Source organism: Nematolebias whitei, chromosome 10 (genome assembly GCF_014905685.2).
Source record: "Nematolebias whitei isolate Nwh7 chromosome 10, NemWhi1, whole genome shotgun sequence".
Classification (NCBI taxonomy): domain Eukaryota; kingdom Metazoa; phylum Chordata; class Actinopteri; order Cyprinodontiformes; family Rivulidae; genus Nematolebias; species Nematolebias whitei.
Window position 1 is genome coordinate 49265281 of NC_056507.1, and position 24328 is coordinate 49289608.

The following is a 24328-nucleotide window of genomic DNA, read 5'->3' on the forward strand; positions in this document are numbered from 1 at the left end:
GAAGTTGGAGACAATCAGAGAAAACGGGGAGAACAGACATGGAAGGCCCAGCAGAGGTCGCCATCCTTACAGTACCCTACCCACAAGGACGCCCCCTGGCGTCCCCCCCAAAAACTAGGGTGGGCAGAGGGAGGAACTGCAAGGATGGAGGGCACGAGGAAAACACAAGGACAATAAACCAAAAACAGACAGGACGAGGCCTGGGAACTAAACCCAAAGACTAAACACCAGAAAACATCTAACGATCAGGTGGAACGGCTGGGAGAACATTAAGAACCAGGAGTCAGTTCAGGGGGGCGGCCGGGAGGCTGTCCAACACGAGGAGCAAGATCAGGGGGGCGGCCGGGTGGCCGCCTTACATGAGGAGCGAGTTCAGGGGGACGGCCAGGAGACAGTCCAGCATGGGTCAACAGTTCGGGTGGACGGCCAATGGAAAGGTGCATCCTGAGGGTTCATGACCGCCCAGCACTGGGAAAGGCAAGTGGGGGAATCATCGGTTCCTCAGGCAAGTTGACCCAGGATGCTGCCGCTGGCATGGAACGTCCCACGAAAGGCGAGAAACATACAGGAGGTGGCGAGGAGCACATGGGGGCTGAAGCGGGCGTCGAGGAGCACACGGGGGCTGCAGCGGGCGTCGAGGAGCACACAGGGGCTACAGCGGGCATTGAGGACATGTCTGTGTTGAGGCCTCTGGGGTTTGCAAGGGAGCCTCAGTAGTCTGCATGTAGACCTCAGCAAACTCCTCCTAGGATCCTCTGCTGATTCAAGATCTTCGGCGGCAGGTTCAAAGTCTTGGGCGAGAGGTGTAGAGTCCTGGGTGAGAGGTGCAGAGTCTTCAGCGAGAGGCGCAGAGTCTTCGGCGGAAGTTGCCGAGTCTTCTGCGGAAGGTGCAGAGTCTTCTGCGGAAGGTGCAGAGTCTTCTGCGGAAGGTTCAGAGTCTTCGTCGGAAGGTGTGAAGAACCCAGGAAAACAGATGATGTGAGGGGCGTCCTCTGGGACCCTCTTGAGACAGGAGACATGGGAGGAGTCCTCCAGGACCCTCCCAGAACCGTGAGGGGCGTCCTCCAGAACCCCCTCGAGACATGAGACATGGGAGATGTCCTCCAGGACCCTCCCGGAAACCTGAGGGGCATCCTCCAGGACCCCCTCGAGACAGGAAACCTGAGGGGCGTCTTCCAGAACCCCTTCGAAACAAGAACCGGACACCTGAGGGGCATCCTCCAGGACCCCCGCGAGACAGAAATTGGAAACCTGAGGGGCGTTCCCCAGGACCTCCTCGAGACAGGAACCCTGAGGGGCGTCCTCCAGGACCCCCTCGAGACAGGAAACCTGAGGGGCATCCTCCAGGACCCCCTCGAGACAGGAAACCTGAGGGGCATCCTCTAGGACCCCCTCGAGACAAGAAATGTGAGGGGCATCCTCCAGGACTCCCTCGGAACCAGAAACCTGAGGGGCGTCCTCCAGGACCCCCTGGAGACAGGAAACGTGAGGAGCGTCCGCCAGGACCTCCTCAGAACAGCAGACTTGAGGGGCGTCCGCCAGGACCCCCTCAGAACGGGAGACGTGAGGAACGTCTGCCAGGACCTCCTCAGAACAGGACCCTGCAGGTGCTGGAAAACCTGCGGGTGCTGGAGACCCGGCAGGTTCTGGACATGATCTCACAATAACACAAGAAAATGAGTTTAAAAGTGTCTGGTACTCTACCTTAAGAGTCGTTATCAAAGAAAGCATCTATGAGAAGACCGGGGTCTGTAACAGGCTGGGTCTGGACACAAGCAGGTCCTCCATTTTTGAGTAGACTGCTTGTTTGTAACAACAGTCTGAACTGAGGGTGGCAGAGTAGAAGAGTCCCTGAAGCTGTTTAGAAACATCAATGACGTCATCAGGCGAAACATCAGGGAAGTCCTCCGTGGAAACGGAACCCTCTGCCGAACCAGAACCCTTTGTGGAAACTGCGCAAGCAGGGGCTCAGGTACCACCCCCCTGCGAAGGTTTCGACTGCAGAGAGAGAGTCCGCTTGACCTGCAGGCAAGCGGGGACTCAGGCACTCCCCCCCCCCTTTAAATTTCTCCCCAGCTCCTCTGAACACAAGTGGGAAGATTCGGGTGGAAGGAGGGGCTGATGATCAACTGTTCTGGTCCTTCTTTGCCGTCTGCTCCTCCGGTGGCAGCGGCGTGAGCTGGGACCAGACCTGAACCAGAACCTTTCTTCCGGTTCAGCCTCCTCCTCGGTCATCCATTCGAGGAACTCGTGTGGTGTCGGAGAAGAGAAGGAGCTGGGTTTATAAGCCATGCGGCTCCCCCATAGCTGAGACTTGTCATGTTCCTCCTCCTCCTTCAGCAGAAGAGGTGACGGGAGGATCTCAATCTTTGGGCTGCAGTGCCTCCACCTCTAGATGGGTTCGATCCGGAAACCACTCCAATGGATGACGGGTGCATCTTCCTCAGCACGCTTTAATTCTTCCTCCCACCGGGCTGTCTGAGACAACTGCCCACTGGGTTCCTTTCTTGGTCTGGGCATACTGTCAGGATTTGTGTTTGACACAGAACCCAGTAGCACAGGCAGGACTCAGGACCAGGGAGGAAATTAATTCACTTTAACAATACAAAATAATAAGCTGACGTGGCAGCAAACACTTACATGTCTCGAGGGAAACCAGGGACACGAGGAAAACCAGAAACACAGGACGATACCAGACGATGCCCAGACAATGAGAAATACAAAGACGTAGACTTGTATACAAGCACACACTGAGAAACAATCGCACACACCTTGCAGGACACGAAGGTGGAGACAATCAGAGAAAACAGGGAGAACAGACAAGAAAGGCCCAGCAGAGGACGCCATCCTTACAGCTCCAAAGGGTGATGGGAGTCAAACTGCAAATACTGGTTTGTGTGGGTGGGTTTGTGGTACACCTCAATTTGCAAATGTTCATCAGAAACTGAGACCTCAGTCCAAGAAAGCCAGCCTGTCATTTTTTTACATCTTCTCGTGTGAACTTGATGTATTTATCCACAGAGTTGATGTGGTCAGTAAAATGTTGGACTTCCTGAGATTTAATTTTAACCCAGGTGTCGTCAACATACCTGAACCAATGACTTGGTGGTGTCCCTGAAAAGGACGTCAAGGCTGTCTTTTCTACCTCCTCCATGTACAGGTTGGCAACAATAGGAGAAACTGGAGACCCCATAGCACATCAATGTTTCTGCCTATAATATTGCTCCCCATATGTGAAGTAGGTTGACTACAGGCACAGTTTCAAGAGTTGACACAGTTGTTCTGTGGAAAGCGTGGTCCTGCTGCTCAGAGTGGTGTCTGATTTTAATCTTAAACTGACCACCTCTACTGCCTCATCAACAGGAATGCACGTAAAGAGTGATGTGAATGTGCTGAATGCAGCATCTCAGACTGAAGAAGTCTTTCGGATGAAAGACGAAACGTTTCTAATTTTTTTGTTTTGTTTTGTTTGTTTTTTGAATGTCCAGAGGACCAGACTTAATTTTTTTAGATAGGCTTCCTTTAAAGATTGTCTACTGTTGTCTTTGTTCTCTACTGTTGTCATCACTCCTTTTTAGAATCAGGTCTCTCTTGTAAATGAGTCCCCCAGGCTCAGTGGGATTAACCTGTATAAATAAAGGTTCAATGAATGTTGTAAATGCACTGACGATGTGACAAGTGGGAGAAGATATAAAAAGATAGCAGACCAAGGAGTAATTTATAGATTAAACTGAACTAATGTGAGAGCCTAGGTGTAGATAACGATGACCAACTGACCAATGAGTACAGAGTGCAGTGATGGGTACGGTAGTTACAACCAATTATGAATCTTAGTGCGCCGTGATAGACAGCATCCAACATCTGCAAGGAGCTTGCAGGAGCATTCATGTAAATAATGTCATGTCACCATAGTCAGTGGTCAGTAGGAAAGTAGCAGCTACAAGGCATTTTCTTGGATTCAGAGTTAAGCAAGAAACCCAGATTTAGTTTCAGTTTCTTTATCAAGTTCACTACACCTTATATCTGTTGTGTTAAAGTAAAAAGCCTGTGTTCTTTCTCTTCTACATTTAGAACTGCCTCAGCAGAAGATAAAAAAACTGGGACAAGAGCTCTTGATTCTTGGGAGACTTCTGGAGGAACTTGAAAAATGTGTTGATATGCAGAAGGAGCAACTGAAGCATCTCAAGGTACAGCATCTGCCAGGTTGGGTGTCTTTTTAGAACCAGAATCAGCTGTAGGTGGCTGGAGGTTTCTCTGAAACATTTTTAAAGGCAGTGATACTGTTAAACTTCCTGTTATACAGCTCACCATGAATCCACTAGAGTTAACTTCTTTCAACGTGACATTTTTCTTCTTCTTCATGTGAGAGGAGTGTGAGTGGAAGAGCAGAGGAGCGTAAAGGGTGAAAGTGTTGATTCATTCTATTTTTCTGTCCTTTTTCTGCTTTCTTTCACTGGGTGTTGTGTTTATGTTAGTTATTTAATTGTGGGTTTTGTTAGTTTAATAGTTTAAAGGTTTTGTTTTACGAGGGTGTGGCCGTCAGGTTCACCTGGCTGGCCGGCGTCTAGACGCCATGGTGGCAGGAGGCTTGGGAGGATTCTCCACGCTGACTCGGAATAACGGCATCAAGGTGAGTGCTGGCTCTCCGTGCAGCGTGGAGGAAGTTTGTTTAGCGGTGGGGGAGGTGGTTGGACATGGGTCCATCAGGTCCGCAGCCCGCATGAACGGGGCTGTGGTCATTTTTGTTGATAAGGTGGAGAAGGCGCAACAGCTGGTCGAGGCTGGCATCTCAGTGGGTGACTGGTTTTTACAGGTGTCACCACTGGCGCTGCCAGCCACTAAGATAACTCTGTCCAACGTCCCCCCATTTATCAGCGATGAGTTTTTGATAAAGGAGTTGTCCAGACATGGGAAGGTGGTGTATACCAATTAAAAAAGTGTTGACTGGGTGTAAATCACCACTTCTAAAACATGTTGTCTCCCATAGGAGAACACTGTACATGGTTCTGAACAAGCGGGGGGTGGAGTTTAACGTGCACTTTCATGTTAAACTTGATGACTTTAAATACCTTTTATTCGCCACTTCCTCCAACATGAAATATTTTGGATGTGGCTAGAAGGGGCACGTGATAAAAATGTGCCCAAACAGGGCCGGACCGGCCCCGCCCGCTATTGCCGAGCAGGAGGGGGACCAGTCCGGCAAGGACCGGGCGCAGGAGATGCCAGCTGACATGATGGACCCCCCCGCCGCTGCCGCGGGAGAGTCCGCGACCCCCGCTGACGGGGAACGTGTTAGTGTTGACGTGCCAGCTGTGGACAGTGAAGCAACAAAAAGTATTTGTGTGGAAGAAGGTGGCAGCACGGAGTTATGTGGTGATGGGGAGAATGGTGGTGGTGATGGTGGGGAGAATGGTGGTGTTGTGGATGGTGAGGTGGAGACTCAGGTTGAGGTGGAGGAGAGAAACGGAGAGCGAGATGCGCAGGAGGGTGAGATGGATGATGAGGAGTTAGTGTGTGGTGACCAGGGAGGGAAAGGAGAGGTGGAGGTGGATGAAGAGAAAAAAGATGCAGGAAAGAAAAGTGAGAGGTCAGGAGCTGGTGTGGAGGGAGAAGCAGGTGCGCCGTAGAGGAGATGGAGCAGGGGGCTCCAACCAGCTAAAGAAACGAGGCAAAAGAAAAACTGTTGAAGCTGCTGCACAAGCCTGCAAGATGTGTGCAGAGATGGAGGGAGCAGAGAGCAGTGACAGTGAGGACTGGTGCTGTTATTTTAGTGAAGCCTTTGTCTCACTGGCTGACAGCAGTGAACCCTGTAGAAACCTTCCTGTCCTTCCTCAAGCAAACCAAAATGCTGAGAGGAGTTCAAGTTGAAAGTTATTTTTCTAACCTGAGAACGTTTTAGGGTGTATTCACACTAGCCCTGTTTAGTCCGCTTTAATCGAACTCTAGCTCGTTTTCCTAGAAAGTCCGGTTCGTTTGGGGAGATGTGAACGCGCCATCAAACTCTGTCACGGAACAAAAAGGCGAACTCTGGCCCGGGCTAAAACCTAGGTCTCGGTCCGGTAGAAGAGAACTCCAGCGTGGTTCGAGTACAGTGTGAATGTAAACAGACCGAGCCCCGCTCCGCAGGACAAACAAACACGCATTTCACTTACTTTATATGGAGCCGTCAGCTGCCTTGTGTGGAAAAACAACATTCTCCATGGTCATCTGTCTCATCTTCTGCTCATGCTAAGTCCATTTTTGAAAAATGACTAAATGTAACTCTTAAAACTGTGAAAACTTGATGCCACTTCATTTTTATTTTTATTTACAGAAGAAGAAGAAGACGTGTCTTCAGAGGTTTTTGTGTTGTTTCTTTCAGTAGTTCTTGGTGCAGCGCCCCCACAGGCGAGTGGGGGAATAGGTTGGTTCAACAGGTTGACTCGACTGCACAGTGCAGTGTGAATGCAAACGCACCAGCTCAAATGTAACAAAAGGTCATGATTATTGGTCCCGAACCGAGTCTACCGGACTATCTGGTGTGAAAACAACCTTATTTCTCAGCCTGACATCACATCAGACATAAAGAAGAGTCAGGTTTTACAGATCAAGAAATTTTTAGACTAAAGAATATAATGAGCAAAGTCAGGAAACAATTCTGAACAAATTATGAACACCTGCATTTTAACATTTTTTATACTCTTTTTGTACACGCTTCTTAACCTCTCACTCACCATGGATGCTTTTAAAATAGCATCATTAAACCTGTATGGGACCAGAGAGGCTGTGAAACGTGAACTGGTTTACCAAACCATAAAATATAAAAAATAGAAATTTTATTTTTACAAGAGACACACAGTGATCCATCCAATGAGACAGCGTGGCAGGGAGTGGGAAGGGGAGGCCATTTTTAGCCACGGCACCTCCCAGAGTGCAGGAGTGGGACTCCTCTTCTCTAAAGCTTTTACTCCCAGCCACATAGAGGAGGTGCAACACATTGTTCAGGGAAGGTGTCTTTTAGTCAAAGCCGGGTTTGAACATTTTAATGTAACTTTTATTAACATTTATGCTCCCACTGCCAATGCAGAGAAACAACGTTTTTTAGAAAAAATTGGGGAAAGGTTGGGAGATTGTGGGCCTGAGGACTATGTTTTTATAGGAGGGGATTTTAATTGTACTGAAAACGAGTTTTTAGACCGCAATCATGCAGAGCCTCATCCAGCAGCCCAGCGCGCTCTGTGGCAGCTGGTCTCGTCTCATGGCCTGGTGGATGTATGGAGGAGGATGCACGCAGGCTCCAGACAGTGCACATGGTCCCACTGTAAAGAGAATCACATTTCTTTGGCTCGCCTTGATCGGTTTTATTGTTTTAAACATCATTTTAACGTGTTTAAAGCCTGTCAGATTTTACCAGTAGCTTTTACGGATCATTTGCTGGTTTTAGGTTTTTATCAAAAACATTTTACCTAAGAGCGCCTACTGGCATTTTAACTCAATTTTAACTTATGACCGTAGTTTTAAGGAGATTCTGAGTTATTTTATGAAGGTTTTTACACACAGGAAAGGTGATTTTACTTGTCTGCAACAGTGCTGGGACCACGGGAAAGTACAAATAAAACAGCTGTGTCAACAGCACATGTTCAATGTTACCGCAACATCACAAGATCTATCAAAGATCTGGAGACTGATGTAGTGGAACTAGAGCACCTCAGTGAAACCACAGGAAATCAAGAGCACATTGAAGCCCTCAAATCTAAAAGGTTAGTTTTAACAAACCGGCTCCCGGTGTCGACGGACTCACTGTGGAGTTCTATAAGGCCTAGTGGGACATCCTGGAAGAGGATCTGCTCCATGTCTTAAGTGAAAGCCTGACCACTGGTTTGCTCCCGCTGTCGTGCCGCAGAGTGGTCATCACGCTCCTGCCCAAAAACGGGAACCTGCAGGAGATGAAGAATTGGCTTCTGGTGTCCCTTCTCTGCACTGACTACAAAATCCTCTCCAAGGTCCTGGCAACAAGGATGAGAGAAGCAATGGAACAGGTCATCCATCGAGACCAGACTTATTGCATCCCCAGCAGGGGATGACTTTGAATACCTTTTATATACAGGTCCTTATCAAAAAATTAGCATATTGTGATAAAGGTCATTATTTTCCATAATGTAATGATAAAAATGAAATTTTCATATATTTCAGATTCATTGCACACCAACTGAAATATTTCAGGTCTTTAATTGTTTTAATACTGATGATTATGGCATACAGCTCATGAAAACCCAAAATGCCTGTCCCAAATAACTAGCATATTTCATCCCACCAATGAAAGACAAGTGTTTTTAATACAAAAAACGCCAACCTTCAAATAATCTTGTTCAGTTATGCACTCAATACTTGGTCGGGAATCCTTTTGCATGAATGACTGCTTCAATGCTGCGTGGCATGGAGGCCATCAGCCTGTGGCACTGCTGAGGTGTTATGGAGGCCCAGGATGCTTTGATAGCGGCCTTAAGCTCATCCAGAGTGTTGGGTCTTGCGTCTCTCAACTTTCTCTTCACAATATCCCACAGGTTCTCTATGGGGTTCAGGTCAGGAGAGTTGGCAGGCCAATTGAACACAGTAATACCATGGTCAGTAAACCATTTACCAGTGGTTTTGGCACTGTGAGCAGGTGCCAGGTCGTGCTGACAAATGAAATCTTCATCTCCATAAAGCTTTTCAGCAGATGGAAGCATGAAGTGCTCCAAAATCTCCTGATAGCTAGCTGCATTGACCCTGCCCTTGATAAAACACAGTGGACCAACACCAGCAGCTGACATGACACCCCAGTGACTGTGGAAACTTGACACTGGACCTCAAGCAATGTGATTTCTGTGTCTCCTCTCTTCCTCCAGACTCTGGGACCATGATTTCCAAAGGAAATGCAAAATTTACTGTAATCAGAGAACATAACTTTGGACCACTCAGCAGCAGTCCCAGGCGAGATGCTTCTGACGCAGTCTCTTGTTCAAGAGTGGCTTGACCTGGGGAATGCGGCACCTGTATCCCATTTCCTGCACACGCCTGTGCACGGTGGCTCTGGATGTTTCTACTCCAGACTCAGTCCACTGCTTCCGCAGGTCCCCCAAGGTCTGGAATTGGCCCTTCTCCACAATCCTCCTCAGGGTCCGGTCACCTCTTCTCATTGTGCAGCGTTTTCTTCCACACTTTTCCCTTCCCACAGACTTCCCACTGAGGTGCCTTGATACAGCACTCTGGGAACAGCCTATTCGTTCAGCAATTTATTTCTGTGTCTTACCCTCTTGCTTGAGGGTGTCAATGATGGCCTTCTGGACAGCAGTCAGGTCGGCAGTCTTACCCATGATTGTGGTTTTGAGTAATGAACAAGGCTGGGAGTTTTTAAAAGCCTCAGGAATCTTTTGCAGGTGTTTAGAGTTACGTCGTTGATTCAGATGGTTAGGTTAATAGCTTGTTTAGAGAACCTTTTCATGATATGCTAATTTTTTGGGACAGGCATTTTGGGTTTTCATGAGCTGTATGCCATAATCATCAGTATTAAAACAATTAAAGACCTGAAATATTTCAGTTGGTGTGCAATGAATCTGAAATATATGAAAGTTTCACTTTTATCATTACATTATGGAAAATAATGACCTTTATCACAATATGCTCATTTTTTGAGAAGGACCTGTAGATAATATCTACCTGATTCGAGATGTTTTGGAAGTCCAGTTCATTGGGTCTGAACACAGCGTTGGTCTCACTTGACCAAGAAAAGGCTTTTGACCGCATTGAGCACAGCTTCCTCTGGGAAACCATGGAGGGGTTCGGGTTCAGCGCTGGTTTTATAGCCAAGATCCAGGTGCTGTACAGTAACATTGAGAGTGTGCTGAAGGTCAGCGGTAGCCTGTCTGCTCCTTTTAGGGTGTATAGAGGTGTTCAGCAGGGCTGTGCGCTCTCTGGAATGCTCTATGCGCTCTTCCTGGAACCCCTCCTTAACATGATTAGTTTTACCTGGTTTTAATAGTAACAATTTTATCCGCCTACGCTGATGACATTGTTGTTTTTATAAAAAAAAACAAAAAACAAGATGCTGACACACTAAGTGAGGTCACCGAGAGTTTTTCCACCCTGGCTGCTGCGAGGGTGAACTGGGTAAAGAGCACAGCCTTCACCTTGGGTGAGTGGCCTGAAGGGCTCCTAGTTCTCCCTCAAAACCTCCCGTGGAAGAGAGATGGGCTTAAATACTTTGGCATCTATCTAGGGTATAAAGCTCAAGTTCAAAAGAACTGGGAAAATGTGGAACAAAAGTTCAGGAGCAAATTAGAAAAATGGAAATGGCTACACACTCAAATGTCCTACAGAGGCTGAGTGCTAGTTTTAAACAACCTGGTCGCATCACAACCGTGGCACAAACTTTCTGTTTTAGACCCACCTCCAGGCCTGTTGGTAAAGATCCAGTCTGAGATGGTGGAATTTTTTGGGAAAAGTCGACATTGGATTCCACAGTCTGTCCTGTTTTTACAGAGAGAGGAGGGGGGACAGGGCCTTGTCCACCTGGCCAGCAGATCGGCCACTTTTCAAATACAATTCCTCCAGAAATACCTGGCAGGAACCTCCTAACACTGTGTGTAGGGATGTGGCCAGCTGCATTCTGTTGTATTAACGGGTGTACACAGAATAAAGGGACTGAGACAAAGAGAGACCAGGATAAAATATCAATTTACAGTGTTTATTTACAAAGTGGAATATTAAAGTGACATCATGTGAGGGTGTTGGTTTTCCTGTGGGACAGAGGGAGCAGTGAGTAGATTGCTTGGAGGAATTTAAGTAGAATTCTGGTGATGGGTTTTCTTACTGGAGATGGTCGAGGTTGGAGCAGAGATAGGGTCCCCAACAATATCCAACAATGTCCAGAGCGTAGAGCAGTGTAATCCAAAACAGGCAGACGAGTGGTGGTGGCACAGAGAAGCTGAAGGAATGCAGGAGGATGGGAATCTCACAAAGGTTTTCACAGCAGAGTGGTAGGATGGCAGGTGAACTCTGAGAATGCAGACAAAAACACGAGGCATTAATAATCATAGGCTTCCTAGAGATAGACTGGCTGAAACAACTCTACCGTTGGTAGTGGATGTCCCAGCGCCTGCTGCATGGTCTTTGTGGCTTCTTATACTCCTCCTGCATGAAGAGTTGATGTGCTGCAGCTGCTGCCAATTAATGTCCTGAGTGGAGGAAGGAAGAAGGCAAGACAGAACTCCTACACATTCTTAGACGCGTGTGCGGGTTGGGGCTGGATGCTGCTCTGTTTCTGACCAATGTTAGCCTTTTAAAGTTAAAGGGTTTACCCCAGTTTTATCAGTGTTTTTAAATTGTTTTGTTTTTTTAACCCAAACAGATCAAGAACGTATAAGTCTCTGCATTGGCTTTTAGAGGAACCACTAATCTGTGGTGCAAGACTGGACGTTTCTAATAGCACGGTACCAGGTCTGTCAGGGGTGCTGTGCGGGTCTGGGATGGTGACTCTGAGGCGGCTGATGGAGACGGCCGGACCGGACTTCTCTAGTGTCCGGGAGGTGCTTTCGTTGCTTGGAGTCCGGTCTGCCAGGCTGGTGTGGCTCTTCCTGGACCTGGTGAAGGAGAGGATTACAGCAGGGGAGGAGCGTCTCCTGCAGCTGTGGTCTGGGGGGGATCACCTGCCTGACCCAGCGGACCCCTTCTTGGACATCAACCTAGATCCCAGTAGTGGACCTCTGCTATGCAACACGGACCCACAAATAGACTTGTGCACAACGGGTCCAAAAGTGCTCTATAAGACTTGTGTTAAAGTCCTAAACAAGAGAACTCTGCACAACAGAGCTGTCAGTGTGTGGGACGGCAAGCTTGGAGGACAGAAGCCCCAGTGGAGGACGCTTTACAAACCTCCCATAAAAAAAACGGACTGGTGATCTCCAATGGAGGATACTTCACGGTGCCATCGCAACGAACTCTTTTCTATCGATCATCAGTCCTGAGGTTTTAAACGAGTGTCCTTTTTGCAGTTTGTCTGAGAGTGTTTTTCATGTTTTTATGGATTGTGTACGACTGACTGCTCTTTTTAACCTAATGACGACTATTTTGAGCTTTTTTGATATCGTTTTTACCAAATCTGTTTTTATTAATTCTGTATATTACAGCAAAGCCACTAAGTGTAAATCCAAAATTTTAAACTTTTGAGTTGCCGAAGCAAAAATGGCAATCTATTTATCTCGTAGGAACAGACTGCAGGCTGGACCTCAACTTGACGCTGTGGCTCTGTGGAAGTGCAACATCAAGGCCAGACTGGCGTTGGAGTTTTGCTTCCACAGAGACACCGGAGACTTGAAAACTTTGTGGAACTGTGGGGCTTTAAAAAGGTTTTATGTATCGTTTCTGACAAAGGAGAACTAAAATACAACAAACTCCTCATGTGAACACTGTTAAAAAACAAACAAAAAAAAAACCCAACATGATCATGTTTTTAACATTGTTTTATTAATTTATTGTGCAAATAGTTTTGTAAAAATCAAAAATTCTTTTTCTTCTTCTTCTCCTTCTCCTCCTCATTATTCTTATGGCTTTTCCCTCTTCAGGGGTCGCCACAGCAAGTCATCCTCCTTCATCTCACTAACTACTCTGCATCCTCTGTCCTCACTCCAACTTAGGGCTGAGTACCGAACTTTGGTTCTGTTATGGTACCGAATGAACTGCTTCGGTCGTTATATGTATTAAAATATGCCTCAGCTGGACTTCCGGTTAGGCCTTGAAGAGATGTAGACGCTGTTTGTTGAGCTCCCCCACACTGACCTTCATATCAGTCAACAAGATGATTTATTTTCTATCTGAGGCTTTAGGCCGACTGTGTAAATTGTTTTAACTCATGAGGATTGGTTTGTTTTTTTTCTTCTTTTTATTAAATCTTGGGACTGATGTCTTTGTTTTTGTAAATATGCCAGACCTGAGGAAGGCAGCTGCAAAAGCTAAAGGATCAGCTGAAAACATGAGCTCGAGGCATTCAGCTATATTAAAAGCAATAACTTCTTTAAGAAACAAATTATTAGCGCACACTAAACCCCAATAGGAAATATTTCTCCTTTTTCTCTAACGTTCACTTATCTTATTCCAGAATAGATGTTTTTAGCCCCCAAAACTATGTTGTTGTTTTTTTCTCCTCTTTTCTCCAAAACTATGCTTAACAGAATAAAAGACTGTTCCTACCTGGCTGCTGCACTTTCTGATCATAATCCTGTTACGATTACCTGGTTAATCGATTCTGTGCAATTGCCCCCTCAAAGGTGGAGATTTAAAACATTTATGTTGGAAGATCTAGAATTCGTAGCTTATATGAATTCTCAAATTGATATGTTTATTGAAGCCAACCTGAACTCTGCCTCCAATGCAAATATCTGGGAGGCTCTCAGAGCATTTATGAGGGGATGTATCTTATCATACAGTGCATATAATTTAAGAGAAAGGAGAAAAGAATTGACAACATTAGCTAAAGAAATTAGAGTATTTGAACAGCAACACTCTAAAACTAAAAGAATGGACATTTTAAATTATTTGACTGTGTAGTGAACTAGGCCTCCGATCAAAACGACTTGACGGTTCCTCATAACAGGTCCTGTCCCATGAAGGTCTTCAGAGGCAGGTCTTGACAGGAGGCTTAGTTCACTACAGTCCCCCCTTTGGAAATCATCGCCTGTCCATGGGGATGAATTCCAACATGAACTTACGCCTCAGAATGTCCTTGAGCTTGATGTAATCCAGCAAGAGGAAAACAAAAGTCAAAGAAGGTAATCCCACAACGGTTTAGGTAATTCCACAATGTTGTTGGTAATTCCATTGTAGCAATGCTTTAACCCCTTGGAAACAAAGTCTGTATTCCATTGGAAAAAGTCAGAGTCAGAGTTTCTTTATTGTCATTCGCACCGCATGTGGTACATGTGGTGGAGTGAAATTATGTACACAAGGTCCCAGTTACATCCAACAATAAAATGTATAAGAAAAACAGTAATAACATCTAAGATATGAACTAAGAAAAACATCAACTAAATATACACTAAGCACTCATAACATAAAACATTGAACATCAGCACAAACATGAACGAGTCTGTGAGCAGATGTGCATGCATGAACACATCAACATTGAAACCGATCAGCAGCAACATGAAACAGATCAGCAGCAACATGATGTGGTTTTTCACAGTGATTATTCTAGTTAGAGATTCATGAGTCTAACAGCCTCAGGGTAGAAGCTGTTCCTCAGTCTAGTGGTTCTCCACTTAATGCTCTTTAACCTCCTTCCTGAGGGGAGTGGGGCAAAAAGTGTGTGTGCTGGGTGAGTGGGGTCCTTCATGATGCAGGTGGCCCTCTTCCTGCATCTGGAGGTGTAGATGTCTGTGATGGTGGGGAGACTGATTCCGACAGATTTCTGTGCAGCCTTCACCACTCTCTGCAAAGCTTTTCTTTCTGCAGCTGTGCAGCCTCCATGCCACACGTTGATGCTGGAGCACAGGATGCTCTCCACTGCACACCTGTAGAAGGAGGTGAGGACTGAGCTTCCCAGACCAGCTCGCCTCAGCCGCCTGAGGAAGTAGAGTCTCTGATGAGCTTTCTTGATCAGGCTGGTGGTGTTGTTGCTCCAGCTGAGGTTGTCATTCATGTGTACACCCAAGTACTTGTAGCTGGAGACCACTTCCACCGCAGATCCTCTTATGTTCAGGGGGGTGTAGATGTTTTTGTTCCTTCTGAAGTCCACAATCATCTCCTTTGTCTTCTTCACATTGATGTGAAGGTTATTCTCTTTGCACCAGCTCTCCAGGTGTTCCACCTCTTGCCTGTAGCTGGACTCATCATTGTTTGTGATGCATCCCACCACCGCTGTATCATCTGCAAACTTTACAATGTGACAGCCTGGATGGGTAGCTGCACAATCATACGTGAGCAGAGTAAACAGGAGGGGGCTCAACACACATCCCTGAGGAGAGCCAGTGCTGAGGGTTATGGTGGAGGAGAAGTTGTGGATCCTCACTAACTGTGGTCTGTTTGTTAAAATGTCTAGTATCCAGTTGCAAATGGAGGGGCTTAGTCCTAGTGTGGATAGTTTGTCCATCAGGGTTTGGGGGATCATGGTGTTGAAGGCGGATGTGAAGTCCACAAAGAGCATATGGATGTAAGAGTTTTTCTGCTCCAGGTGGTTGAGCGCAGTGTGGACCACAGAGGAGATGGCGTCCTCTGTTGATCGGTTCTCACGGTATGCATACTGATGAGGGTCCTCGTTGATGTTGATGGTTGTTTTGATGTGAGTCATGACCAGTTTTTCAAAGCATTTAGCGACTATCGGGGTGAGGGCCACTGGCCGATAGTCATTCAGACCAGTCACTGTAGAGGTTTTTGGGACTGGGATGGATGATGGTGGCAGTCTTCAGGCAGGTGGGAACTGTCTCCAGGGTAAGTGAGGTGTTAAAGATGTCTGCCAGCACCTCACAGAGCTGATCAGCACATTCCTTCAACACTTTTCCGGGGATGTTGTCTGGGCCAGTTGCCTTGTGCGGATTAATCCTCCTGAAGGTACTCCTTACTTCTGCTGAGGTCATGCTGAGATGTTCTTCATCCGGTGGTGAGGTGAGTCTGGTGCTGGGTGGTCTGTTTGGGTCTTCAAACCGTGCATAGAACTTGTTGAGGGCATCAGGCAGAGATGGGTCTTTGGGAGATTATTCGCTCCTTCCTTTATAATCTGTTATGTTATCTGTTATGAACTGAGGATGCGTATTGATCTAGATCAAGCGATCCTCCATTTTCAGCAGCTTCTCTGAAAACCTGCCAGTCTGTTCGATCAAAACAATCTCTCAGTATGGGGCCACTGTCCTGGATCCAGCATTTATTTTTCTTTTGTACCGGTCTGGAGCGTCTCAGCGGGGGCATGTAAGTAGGAGCCAGGAAGATTGAGATGTGGTCTGACAGTCCTAGGTGGGGGCGGTGTTCGGCTTTGTATGCATCTTTTACGTTCGTGTAAACACGGTCCAGCGTGTGGTCTCCACGTGTTGGAATCGCCACATGTTGATAAAAGCTTGGGAGACAGTCCTTTAGATTCACGTGGTTAAAGTCTCTGGCTACAACGTAAAGAGCCTCGGGGTGTTTGCTCTACAGCGAGCTGATATCATGAAGCTCCTGCAGTGATTCATTAGCATTAGCGTCCGAAGGAATGTAAACGACAGAGATGAAAGTCACCGTGAACTCGCGGGATAGATAATGTGGCCGACATTTCACTGTTATTTGCTCCAAAGCCTTCGAGCATGAGCTATTTACAACAGTACAGTTCGTGCACCAACTTTTACTCACATAAATGCACACTCCACCTCCCCGTGATTTCCCCGTTAGCTCGCTGCAGCGGTCCGCTCGAAAAAAAAGTCTGTCATCCAGCTGGAAGACTGTGTCCGGCGTTTCGCTTGTAATCCACGTTTCCGTGAGGCAAAGCACCGCACACTTCTTCATCTCTTCTGAGGCGCCCGCTCTCAGACGAAGTAAATCCATCTTGTTGTCCAACGAGCGGACATTCGACAGAAAGAGAGACGGCATGGGGAGTTTACCGGCTTTAGCGTTAGCTCGGAGCCTCACCATAACCCCCGCCCGGCATCCTCTCCTCTTAAGCCGGGAGCAGCGCTTCCTCTTCTGCCCGCTGGCAGAAAAAGTCATATAATCCACAACGATAAATCCACAACGATTGGAGGTGTTGACTGATCAGCATGCAGAGGGGTTCCCTTGATTGAACTGCAGAGGCAGCCACTGGATGAAGATTGGAGACCCACGTTGGAGTTGTAGGTCCCTTTAGCAAAGGTTGCTGCTGGTGGTTCCCAGTGGGTGCCATTTTGGTTCTATGTGTTATGCATTTATGTGGTTTTAGTTGGGCTTATGAGTGGGATTTTACATAAGACCTTAACCTATATGCACCTGGTGTGTAAGCTGTTATGGTTTAGATCAGCTAAAGTTACCAGTTTAAAGGGTGGGTCATGCTGAAAAATTTTCATATAGGGATTTATACCTATAGAAGGGCATTCCAAACTATTTTTCTATTCCTAACTTGGTTTAAGTTAGATTTACATGGCAAAATATAGTTTAGATCAATTGTCTGTTGTCCTTTTAGATGAACGACTTGAGGTTTGGTTTGTGGTTTTCCCCTAAATGTTTTGGAGTCTATGGCGAGACTCAACTGAAGGATTAGCTACCCCCCCCCCCCCCCCCCCCGAATAAGATTGTTCGAGTAGGTTCGGCTTAAGCGTTGTGAGACCAATGTAGATTATGGTACTTAAGGTAGCATTAATCTACATTGACTCCGCAACGATTGCATTTTAACAAATGAACTGCATGTTGGCATAGTTAAAGGCCTCTTAGTCTCTAACTTAAATACACACAAAATTCATTCTTGCTTGGGGTGTTCAGAAACAATACCAAAAACCAATTAAACAATGTCTCAACATCGACAAAAACAGTGACTAAGCAACCAGTAAAACAACGCTTCAACATTGACAAAAGTAGTGATTAAGCAACTAGGAAACAACATTTCGGTGCGTCACTCACTCTGAATGTCAGATATGATCACGTTATCGCGTCTGGTAACCTTACCCTAACCAACGTCACCCCCCTTCGGTCATGGGGGACCACGAACACGGGTGAGGACGTCGCTCCATGAGCTAAAGTTAGGTTGCACTTGAGTAGTTTTAGCTGATTGCGCAGCTTAAAGAGGATTTTAGGGGCTGGATCGGAATCCAGGTCGGCTTCGGGCGGAGTATTTTTCTCTGGGTCAGTCAAAGACAGCATCATCGAGTGTATTGCAGGATCCAAGTTCTGAAGTTGGATGATGTCTGGGTCAGTCAGCACGGGTTGTACAGAGACCGTGTTGTCAGCCGGCTTGGCTGTAGCCTGTGCACGTGTGACTGCCATTACCTCGGCTGTAGGTTGTACTGGCAGAGTTGCGAGCAGCCTGGAGGGGTCAAAGGACCCCTGAGGGCCGTCCATGGCTCCGTCCTTAATAGCTGGTTTATCTGTCCCCGACGACAGTACAGCATCTTTGGTGTGGGATCCTTTGATCTCTACACCTTGAACTACCAATGGTAGGTAGTATTCGGTGGGCCCTGACTGTTTCAGCTCGCAGAGGAGGCCGTCTTGTTCAGTCAGAGATGGGTCCACCGGTAGGGTCCGAACCGTTGGTGCAGTTGCTGCTGCTCCTGAGAGTTCGGCTTTTGATGGGCTTCCGTCATTGATGTATGAGATCACCCCCACACTGTGTGTTGAGGGGCTCTCATTGTTTGTAACAACAAGTTTCTGGTGGCTGTCTGAGACAGCGGCAACTTTGTTGTTTATGTCACCCTGAACTGTCAACACAGCTATCGCTGCTGCTGAGGTTTCAGTTTGTGACGGGTTACCGTCTGTGACGTGTGATTGTACCCCCCTTTCTCAGGTGAGGGTGTGTCAGAGTTTACAACAACAGCATCATGGTGACTGTCTGTGACAGCAGTAACGGTGTTGTCTGTGTGCTCTGACTTATCAGCAATGATATCGCCAAACAAAGCGTTAGGTTGTTTGTCCGTGGCAACACCTTCCAATAAGTCCAACAACTGATGCACCTTGTCTGTCTCGTCAGAGCTCAGAGGATTGTGGTTCTCTTTCTGGACCTCCTGCTGTTTCTTTTTCGTCTCAGGCTGTTCAGCCCGACGTGATGGGGAAACAGTACCCTCCCTTCGGGGTTCCCTGTGGGATCCTTGTTTGTATGGGTCACTTTTGGTGCCATACTCTTTACCCTTAGGGTGTTTACCCCCCTTCTGGTATGATTGTTCATCCTCTGGTTCCTTGGAAAACCGTGTAGGATCTCGTCTGGACCACGGGGCACTCACCTGTCATGGTTTGGCTGTTGGGAAACCTCGTTTCCTCTCGCCTTTTTTGGGAGGGGGAGACGAAGCTCTCGTCCCTTCCAATTCCAATGACTGGGCAGGAATCCACTCACTCCTCCGTTCGGAGGGAAAGTTCTAGTTCTGAACGTTCTAGTTGGGAGAAGTTCAGTTCTGGAGAAAGGTCTGAAGCTGGTTCTGATGGAGTTCGGCTGGAGTTCCTGTCGGAGCCATGATGCCTCGCTGTGGCTCCACCCGGCGAGTGCCCTATAACTTCTGAGGAAGTTTGTTCTGTGGAACGGATTATCTCACGACTTCTGCCGAGTCGCAGCCGCCCTGAGGAGACGCTGAAAGGTAGCGTGCCAGGGACCTCTTGACCGCAGCTGATTCATCCACTGCCAAGGTAAAGAGTCGTCACGAGCTTCACTACCAGTGTACCACGGGCGAACTGCTCTTGAAAGGAGCGTGTTGTTCTGGTCTTCAGACATACATCCTCATCCATCCGTTTTCTCTCCATATAAACTCCTCCATTTCCCATCTTTAAAACTCTTCTATCTTGCCAGTAATTAATCCAGATATCTTCAGAAATGTCTGTTGTTTTTATTAAGTAAAACGTGCCAAGTTTTATTAATCAGAGCCGATCAGTATAATCAAGTGTACAATGTTTGATGTTAAATTTTGATTCTGTTAATAAATGACCACATTCATTTTGATGGGTCAAAGAAAATTAACGTCTTATGTCACGGATTAGACCATCTCCCACACAGTACCTCTGTCACATATCTGTCAAGTAGCTCGCAAAAGTGAGAACCCATTATTAAATATTGATTGTAGTGTAGCTGAAACTAATCGAGCCTTTTAGATACACTACAACTGCGAAACAAATACAGTATAATAATTTATGTACTACCAAGGCTGAAGCTGATTTAGCTAGGACTAATTATCATTATTATGAATATGGAAATAAAACTGGTAAATTACTAGCTTGGCAGATCAAGAAGGAGGAATCAGATAAAATAGTTCACACAATAATTACTGAAGATGGCAGATCTTTGACCCATTCGAGATCAACATGGAATTCAAAACTTTTATGAAGCACTGTACAAATCTGAATGCGACACTAGTAACATCTCAGCGGAACGATTTTTGGCTGGTATACCTCTTCCCCAGATCAATGATGACGATAAAAGCTGGTTGGATGCTGATATAACTGAGAAGTGTCAGGGTTTCAGGCAGGTCAGGACAGGAAAGAACCCAGTTGAGCAGGCAAAACTCAGGAGGCAGACATATAAAATAAAATACTTTTAATAATAATAAATCAAAAGGCTGACATGGCAGCAAACTTACAGAATAGGGTCAGTACTGGATCAGACAGGATCAGACTAGACAGGATAGGACAGGCAATACCCAACGATGACGAGACAAAAGACAAGATTCACTGACAGGCTTAAATACACAGACAAGACAGGACGTGATCACAAACAGCTGAGAACAGAAGGAGAAATCAATCAGGATTAATGACACAAGGGTGCACAGACATAGAAGGCCCACAAGATGGCGCCATCCTTACAAGAAGGTTTTGCAGGCTATGAAATCTTTGTAAATTAACAAGGCCCCGGGGCCAGATGGCTTCCCCATTGAATATTTTAAAACTTTTTCAGACAAACTGCTGTCACCTTTAACATGTATGATCAAAGAAAAAAATTGCTTGCTACTAGATATGATGGCATTATGCCAAAAATAATATAACCTGATCAAACAGGGTTTAGAAGAAATAGATATGGTTCCGATAATGTTCGCCGCTTATTTCATATAATTGACTCAGCACAAATGACAAAGGAGCCTACACTGATAATTTCTATGGATGCTGAGAGGGCGTTCGACAGGAATGAACCTACGTTTCTATTTCAAACGCTCTCAGGAATGTATTTTGGTGAAAGATTCATTCACTACATAAAAACGTTCTTTAAAGCCCCTAAAGCTCAAATATTAACTAATGGGGTCCTCTCTGGCACCTTCTCGCTTTCTAGAGGAGTCCGGCAGGGCTGCTGCATTTCCCCGTTGTTGTTCTCGCTTGCTATTGAACCATTACCCCTTGCTATCCAAGCAAATAATTCCATCTCCGGTGTCAAATTCGGTACTTCCGAGCATAAAATGTTGCTCTATGCGGATGACATACTGATCCACTTAATTGAACCAGCTGATTCAGTTCCCCCACTCTTCCAATGTCTCCAAGATATAGTGCAGCATCAGGATACAAAATAAACTTAACAAAGCGTGAGGTTTTGCCTCTAAACACACAGGTCATAGATATCAGAACACTCATCAGAACACTTGTTGAACCACTAAGGGTATGTCCTGGCAGTTTTAAATACTTGGACATAAATATTACAAACCAGATTCCAAAAAAGTTGGGACAATAAACAAATTGTGAATAAAAACTGAATGCAATGATGTGGAGATGGCAAATGTCAATATTTTATTCGTAATATAACATAAATGACAGATCAAAAGTTTAATCTGGGTAAATGTAACATTTTAAAGGAAAAATAGGTTGATTCAAATTTTCACAGTGTCAACAAATCCCAAAAAAGTTGGGTCAAGTAGCAATAAGTGGATGGAAAAAGGAAATTGAGCATATAACGAACAGCTGGAAGACCAATTAACACTAATTAGGTCAATTAACAACATGAATGGGTATAAAAAGAGCTTCTCAGAGTGTCAGTGTCTCTCAGAAGCCAAGATGGTAAGAGGATCACCAGTTCCACCATTGTTGCACAGAAAGATAGTGCAGCAATGCCAGAATGGTGTTACCCAGTGTAAATTAGCAAAGACTTTTAAGTTATCATCATCAACCGTGCATAACATCATTAAAAGATTCAGAGGATCTGGAACAATCGCTGTGCATAAGGGTCAAGGCCGTAAAACTCTACCGGATGCTCGTGATCTCCGGGCCCTTAAACGTCACTGCACCTCAAACAGGAATGCCACTGTCAAGGAAATAACAGAATGGGCTCAAGAATACTTCCAGAAGTCAGTGAACACAATCCACCGTGCCATCCGCCGTTGCCAGCTGAAACTCTACAGTGCAAAGAGGAAGCCATTTCTAAGCAAGCTCCACAAGCTCAGACGTTTGCACTGGGCCAGGGGTCATTTAAAATGGAGTGTGGCAAAATGGAAGACTGTTCTGTGGTCAGATGAGTCACGATTTGAAGTTCTTTATGGAACACTGGGACGCCATGTCATCCGGACCAGAGAGGACAAGGATAGCCCAAGTTGTTATCAACGCTCCGTTCAGAAGCCTGCGTCACTGATGGTATGGGGTTGCATGAGCGCTTGTGGCATGGGCAGCTTGCATGTCTGGAAAGGCACCATTCATGCAGAGAACTATGTTCAGGTTCACACGGTGGTAAAAATGGACTTGTCCCAACTTTTTTGTGATTTGTTGACGCCATGAAATTTGGAAACAACAGATATTTCCCTTAAAATGATACATTCTCTGTTTAAACTTTTGATCTGTGATTTGTGTTCTATTCTGAATAAAATATTAGATGTTGGGACCTCCACATCATTGCATTCAGTTTTTATTCACAATTTGTTTAGTGTCCCAACTTTTTTGGAATCCGGTTTGTAGAAAACAACATGATAAAGTATTTAAAGTTAATTATTTAAATATTCTAGAAAAAATAAAGGCTGACACTCAAATTAGGATTGATCTTCCATATCCATAATTGGAAGAGTAAATATAATTAAAATGAATGTGTTGCCTAAGCTTATTTATTTATTCCATTGTACTCCATGGGGTGTCCCTAAGAGCTTTTTTTAAATAAGATTAACACAATTACTTCTTCCTTTTTATTGTGAAATAAAAAAAAAACAGAATAAAACTTGGTACTCTCTAAGCTCCTTATAACAAAGGGGGTCTGAACCTTCCAAATGACAATTGCTATTATTTAGCATCTCAGTTTAGTCCAATATGGATTTGGTTACATTCTGAGAGTTGCAATATTGGATGGCTTTCTATAGAACAGTATCTATTGAAGGCAAGTCCACTAAGTAGCATTCCATTCTTGGGGACAAAGAAAAGTATTTCCTTAACTACAAAAAGTCCTATAATCTTGAACACCTTTGAGGCATGGCAGGAGTTCTGCCCAGCATTCAGGTGGTCCTACAGCCCGGGGGAACCGAGAGGCAAGCCGAGTCTGGGTGGACGGATCAGACGGCATCTGCAGCCAGTTTCTTAGGATCCACTGTGGGTTGGACCTTTACAAGAGATCCTTCTTACCTACAGCCATCAGTATCTATAACATATCGTAATGGAATGAGGATAACGAGTTACAACAACAAATAATTTCCCTTTGGGATTAATAAAGTATTTTTGAACTGAATTGAATTCAATTGAATCTCATGCTTTGCTGGGATTAGATATCTCACTGCTGAGAAAGACTCCCCAATGGAATAATCCCAACATCCCATACCCTGTTGCGGATGACACTTTAAAGAAGTGGGCTAACAAAGGAATTAAAACGATTGATGACCTTTATATTAACACCATATTGTTTAATTTTCCACAATTATATTCCAAGTTCAATATACCACAAAAAAAAAACAAAAAAACATTTTAAATTCCTCCAAATCAGACACTGGCTTCAATTCACCACTTGCTCTTGCCAAGGCTGGACGCTTTTCCCCTTCCCTCCCTCTCCGCTTTGCTTTGCTGCTCTGTCTGTCTGTGAAACTGCTTCCGAGCCTCACTTGCATTTCTTCCGAACCATAATTACAGACTTGATTTCATCAGTTGATCCCTCAACACAATTGATAACATTTCTTTGAAGAGAAACAGGCTTTAGGCGAGCCAATTTGCCCTGTTGACATGCATGCAGCTGGATATCTCATCGACTTGATGATGTGTCTATCTCTGCTGCCATTTGTGGATTTTAAGGACGCATATTTAATTGGATTTATGATAACTGGTTCCTGCTTTTTGGATTCGGCTGGCTCCTGGTCTATCAACAAACAAGGAAGTTGTCTGCAGTAAATCTGGACCTGGTCAGGCTGCCTGCCTTATATGATAGCTTGGTTCGTGCCTCGAGCACCCAGACTCCTGGCAGAATGGATCAGATCTCGGGGATTATTCTCAGGCACGTTCCATTGGTATGGTCATTTAATTTGGACGTTTCGAATCTGAGTGGACTGACACAGACTCAAGGTAGATGACATTAAAGTTCTGCCTGTCCCCAAAATAATCGTGTTTATCTGAATTCGGCTCCCTGGCTGGCCTTGACAGGCCATCTTATCTCAACCTGCCTGAAAGTTTTGTAAACATGATGCTCTGCCCTTCCCTCCCTTCCTACTGAGGAATTTCCATGGACTTTTCAGAGGAGCCCAGCAGAGAATAAACATTCTGTCATCATTTCAGGACACTAGATTTGCTCTGGTCGTCCGTCCCCCCC

The 24328-nt window shown here is 45.6% G+C and overlaps 1 protein-coding gene across 1 annotated transcript in view; it reads left to right on the forward strand.

Annotated features, from left to right (window-relative positions):
* The first annotated feature begins 4091 nt into the window (after positions 1 to 4091).
* Positions 4092 to 24328, forward strand: part of ska1 (spindle and kinetochore associated complex subunit 1) — a 46321-nt gene continuing 26084 nt past the window's right edge. Inside the window, 1 exon segment of the mRNA XM_037683044.1 lies at positions 4092 to 4187. Within this exon segment, the coding sequence (XP_037538972.1) occupies positions 4158 to 4187 (30 nt within the window). The 5' untranslated portion in view covers positions 4092 to 4157.